The sequence below is a fragment of the Quercus suber genome, unplaced genomic scaffold (genome assembly GCF_002906115.3).
Source record: "Quercus suber isolate HL8 unplaced genomic scaffold, Cork oak 2.0 scaffold_207, whole genome shotgun sequence".
NCBI lineage: Eukaryota > Viridiplantae > Streptophyta > Magnoliopsida > Fagales > Fagaceae > Quercus > Quercus suber.
In genome coordinates, this window is record NW_027069665.1 from 464494 (window position 1) to 470595 (window position 6102).

Sequence of the window (6102 nt, forward strand, 5' to 3'; positions counted from 1 at the left end):
AACACCAAAAAAAAAAAAAAAAAAAAAAAAAAAAAAAAAAAAAAAAAAAACCAAGAGAAAATCACAACAACAAATCACCGTGAACAAACCCAGCCACCCCAGCAAATCACAACAACAATCCCAAAACAAAAATTTGAAGAAAAACCCACCATCAACAATCCATGCCGATCTTTAAAGTGATCGGATTTGCCACTGCCGCCGAACCCCAACAAACCACCAGTCACCACCACCACGCCACACGCCCATCGGAAAAATCCATTAAACCATAAATCAACAAACCCATTAAATCAGAAAACCAACAAACCCCATCGGAATGGAACGGATCTCCACAGCACTCATGCGATCAAAACCCCATCGGAACGGAACCCATGCGATCTCCTTCCACCGATCAAAACCCCATCTGAACCCACCCAAAATCAAAACCCACCTCGCCAAACTGATCTCCACGCATGACTCGGTCACCATGTCAACACCACCAAACGCCGATCTCCACTGCGCTAACCTCCGGCCATCACGCCGATCTCAGCCGCGCCACCAGCTCGCCACCACGCCGATCTAGAAATTCGATCCGGCATGAGCTCCAATCCGGCTTGGTGATTCGGCGAGAGAGAGAGGGAATGAGAAAGAGAGAAGGAAGAGAGAGAAAAGAAAGAGATAAAATGAGAGAGGAGTGAGAAATTTGCCGGGTAAAAGCAATTAAATTTTTTTTTTTTTTTTTTTATACCATTTTGCTACAGTACCATCTTACATTTGAGATGGTACTGTAGCAAAATCTCAAACTTTTTTTTTGCATATGAAATATAGCCTTCCAGCTGCTGTGTGTGTTTTGGGCTTGTATGCCAAATATGCTTTGCATTTGGCATATAGCCATCCAAATGCGGATGCTCTAAATATCCATCCTAGATGATAGAAACCCGGTTGCAAAATTTTATAGGGAACTTTTTTCATGGTTGACTTGGTTTTATGACTTTTAATAATGTTAAAAATATATTAACCCATTAGTATAGGTTCAAACTTAATTCTACTTTGTGTACAAGTCAAGTCTTCTACTTGTACTAGAAGTCTATTAGTCTAGAGTTTAGTCTACCAGATATACACATGTTATGATTTATTGTAACACAGGATTTGTACTATACTATAATATATTATTGATGTAGCATTTTAGGACTTTCTCATCCATACTAACATATTCAACATGGTGTATTAATGCTAATATTTAACATGGTATTAGGGCTACCTTCTTGTGACCATGGTTTTTTGTCCTTGCAGTATATTTAAAGACAATCTTTGTCTTACTCGGTGTTTTTTCGCTGAGTTCATCTTCTTTGATTTCCTACTGCTGCTGTCAAAACTCTCCGGTATAGTCATGTTACCATTAGAAGTCGCATCAACACTGCAAGACTATTGCCTTCCTCAATCTACTGTCACAGAGCCAAACTTCATTCAAGGGATCTTCTCAACCTTATCAAACCTCAAGATTTCATCAAGTTTCCATTTTGAGTTTGAGAGGTGGTGTTAAAGATATATTAACCCATTAGCATAGGCCCAAGCCTAATTCTACTTTGTGTGCAAGCCAAGTCTCCTACTTGTACTAGAAGTCTATTAATCTAGAGTTTAGTCTACTATATATACGCATGTTATGATTCATTGTAACATAAGATTTGTACTACACTATAATATATTATTGATGTAGCCCTTTAGGGTTTCCTCTGTGGATGTAAGCCGTTAGGCTGAATCACGTAACTCTCGTGTGTTATTGTGTTCTATATTTTATGTTTTCGCTTTCGCATCCATACTAGCATATTCAACATGGTGTATCAATACTAATATTTAACAAATAATAATCAATACTTACAATATTTCATTCGACACATTCCTTCTTTGTTTGTTTGTTTTTATTTCTATATATTATTATTATTATTATTATTTTAATTAGCTCATATATACTTTCTTTGTTGCTTTATATGGCTGAATCCTTTCAAATCAATTAATCAAGGCAGGGTAATTTATTTGGATAGAGAAGAAGCAGATGAATGAGGAGCTTAGCAAGGAGAGTATATGAACATGCCCTGGCCTTTGCTTAACGTGAGATACAAGAAGCTAAGTCATGCGATGTAGGAGACTCTGTGTGGAATTCTCCTGTTACCCTGCCTACAATTGATAATTATCCTTTATTATATATATATATATATATATATATTTAAGAACTTCAGGTTTATTTGGTCCGTTGGAACTGGGTTAGAATTTCCAAAAGGTTTGAGTGCAACCTAATTAAATTCCTTTTGATACAAATTCCTCGCACTTAATTCATCCTATAGATGTTACCTACCTACAAATGCAATATAGAACATGCAATATAGAATAAACTAATGATGATAACGAAAAAGTTTACCATTACTTGAGCTATAAGCGTTTAATTCGCTTTAGCAATTTAAGCTACTATAACAATCTCTTAATTAATTCTCACCCCCGACCCCTCTATCTATCTCCTCTGTGTCAGTGTGTGGTAACAATGGGAAATGAGCAACACCTATGGCAAAGGATTTCCAATGCCTTCTGTTTCCAAATACAATCAAGCCGTATCTTTCAAGTTTTCTTCCTTGTTATTGGTTTGACGTTTGGATTTTTGACTTGTCTATACCTCAAAAGCTTATTTCCTTTATTACAGGTCCCAACATATTCTACTATTTCACCAATATCATCAACAGTACTAGTACCGCCAGCACTACATACACCACCACTACCTCCGCCTCCGCCTCCTTCACCACCACCAATAGAATCATTGCCATCAAGTTTAGTTGAATCAGCAAATGGGACATCCAACTATACTAGTGTTTTGCTGAAAAAACAGGAGCTCCTTACTCATAATATGAGTGACCAAGAGTTATTCCAGAAAGCATTAATGGTTCCACAAACAGAACTGCCTGGCCGGCAGGTTCCAAAGGTGGCTTTCATGTTCTTGACAAAAGGGCCCTTGCCATTGGCAACCTTGTGGGAAAAGTTTTTCAAAGGGCATGAAGGCTTTTACTCCATATATGTGCATGCAAATCCTTCTTGCAATGATTCAGAGCCTCAAGATTCTATCTTCTGTGGTAGAAGAATCCCTAGCCAGGTAATATGTTTCTTCAGTAAAAATAAGTGTCGCTGGGTGATTATTCTTTTTTATAATTGATGTTGAATAGAACTTCGTCAACCAAGAAAATGAAAATCATTAAAAAAAAAAAAACATAAATAATTCAAATTTTAATTTGATTGACAAAAACGATATACACACAATCATTGCCCTTGCGAATTTCCAAGCATGATAATAAGATGAGGTGGAGTACCTTCTAAGATTCAGAAATTTGGGATGAAATTTTCTTCTATTGAATCCTCCAATATTCTCTAATTTTAATTTAGATCTAAACATGTGGCCTTCTAAAATCAAATAAATGTTACGGTTGTCTTAAATTTAGCTAAAAATAAGAGAAAATTAGAGGAAATTTTTTACTCTTGGGCTAAAACTATAAATACAGAAGTTCCTCCATCACCACCATTAGAATCATCACCATCAAGTTTAGTTTGATCAGCAAATGTATTTAAGAGAATGATTCTTTTTTTTTTTTTTTTTAATTTAATTGTTACACAAGTTGGGGGAGGATATTTGAGCTCTATTTTTCCTTATTAAGGAGAAAAGACAATATTATTGATGAATACAAATTTTCTGTCACATTTTTTTATGTTTTACTTTATACTCTACCAATTACAATATGTCATTTATTTGACTTTTTCAATTTTAAATTTTGGTTATTTTATATAAGTAACATAAAAAAAAATGACAATAAGGAAAGTCAAAATAATATATATGGCAAGTTGTGATTTGTGGAGCATAAATAGAAGAAAAATAAAAGTGGAATAGATAAGTAATATATAGATAAATATATACATTGAATAAGTAATATTTTACTAAGTAAATGAAAAATCTATAAGTATTGTATAAGAACTTAAACTTAAATTGATCATTTTTTTTTTTTGAGAAGAAACTTAAATTGATCATTTATATATTAATATTTATAGTATACTTTTAGCCTTAATCACATGAATGAAATAATTATTTTTTTATTGAAACTTTTACCCTCTTAAATCCATTTTTCATTCACAATCCTGGACAAACATGTAGAATACATTAGATTCCAAGTATATAATAGTTATTGATACATAAATAACAAAGCAATACATCAACAAAAAACTATTTTAACAATTTATTTTTTCAATAAATCTCTCCAAAAAAAAAAAAAAAATCTATTCATGACTTTGCACTCTTTCATGTCCCAAAAATCAACAAAATAGTAGGAAAAAAATATTTGACTACTAAAGAAAATTACATAAACTAAGCATATTGAAGTATTGAACACATAGTCTGAAAATTGCATTGTTGGAACTGGAATTAGGTTGATAAACTTGAATTCCTTGGACAACATTTTTGTTACTAATACCAAATAGTTATTTTGTTTCTGATTTGAGAATGAATTTTCTTTTGCCACATGCCATAAATACAACTATATTAGAACCACTAAATATTGACATGTAATGTTTATAAAAAACAATGGATTTGAGTGAGGTTTTATCTATTTGTAATGTTATTATTTTTTATGAGTTACTGTTTTTTTTTTTTTAAAGTTCCCAAAAGATTTTTAATTTTTTAGGGGTAGTTATAATTTTTGGGAGATCAAAATCTTTAAAAATATCATTTAATAAATAATACAAGTACCTTACTAGAATTTCTCAACAATTTTTCCCCTAGTTTTTTTTTTTTTTTTTTGGGGTGGGGGGAGGGGCCGACTCAAATATTTTCAATGCCCAAACTTTAAAAAATTAAAAATATACGTATGACCTAAAAACAGTTTCAAAATTTTGAGGGCCACTGGCAGGGTAGGATTGTGTGGGTGCATTCTGTCTCTCTCTAGAACCATCTAATTATAATGGAGGTGTCAATGTTGATAAGAGTGAGTATGAGAGTTGAGAGAGGAGAAAGAACAGGAGGGGCGTAAGTGAAAGCGAGAGTCAGCAGTATATATAGATAAAGAAATTAAAGATTACCATCCCCCTACATATCCCTGCTTTCCATGTATATTTGCAAATTAAAAATATTTCATATTCACGTAAGCAATAATTAAGGTATTAATTAACTATTAATAATTAGTTAATTTTTTTTCATAAATTAAAATTATATGAGCATCATTAATTTGTTATTGCAGCCAGTGTATTGGGGTACATCCTCAATGATTGATGCTGAGAGACGCCTATTAGCAAATGCCCTACTTGACGTCTCCAATCAAAGATTTGTATTGCTCTCAGAATCCTGCATTCCATTATTCAACTTCAAGATCATTTATAACTACCTCATGGACTCGCATTTGAGCTTCCTAGGTTCCTTCGACGACCCAAGGACGGCAGGTCGCGGTCGATATAGTCCCCAAATGTGGCCCATTATAAACATCACAGATTGGAGAAAAGGGGCTCAATGGTTTGAAGTGCACCGTCACCTTGCCATGCACATTGTGTCTGACACCAAATACTACCCTATCTTTCAAAAACATTGTCTCATGCCCTGTTACATGGATGAACATTATATTCCAACACTTGTGAACTTGTTGTACTCAGAGTTCAACTCGAATCGAAGCATTGCATGGGTTGATTGGTCGAGGGGTGGCCCTCATCCTGCAAAATTTGGATGGAGTGCTATCACTGATGAGTTTTTGAATCAAATTCGATCTGGATCAACATGTCCTTATAATGGAAATACTACAAAAGTATGTTTCTTGTTTGCTAGGAAATTCTTACCTAGTGCATTGGAGCCTTTGTTAAGGGTTGCTCCATTGTTGCTTGGTTTAGAGCCATAGAGTTTTTCAAACATCGTTAATTTTTTATGATTAAATAAAGTGATAGTAAATCATATAATTCCATTCAAATTTCAATCTTGGAGACATATCTATATATATATATGTCCTTCTATGCACGGAGAGAATATAATTTATAAGCATTTTTTATAAGTAATTGTTTGTATGCTTTAACAATGTTTATGATTAAATCATCCCATATGAGAAAATCAGTACAAGAAGG

At 33.6% G+C, this 6102-nt stretch overlaps 1 protein-coding gene across 1 annotated transcript; it reads left to right on the forward strand.

Annotated features, from left to right (window-relative positions):
* Nucleotides 1-2519: 2519 nt before the first annotated feature.
* Nucleotides 2520-5882, forward strand: LOC112006595 (glycosyltransferase BC10). The gene is made up of 3 exons (XM_024038880.2): nt 2520-2579; nt 2669-3112; nt 5238-5882. Exons 1-3 carry the CDS (start codon nt 2520-2522, stop codon nt 5880-5882), a joined length of 1149 nt encoding a protein of 382 aa, XP_023894648.2.
* The last annotated feature ends 220 nt before the right edge of the window (nt 5883-6102 follow it).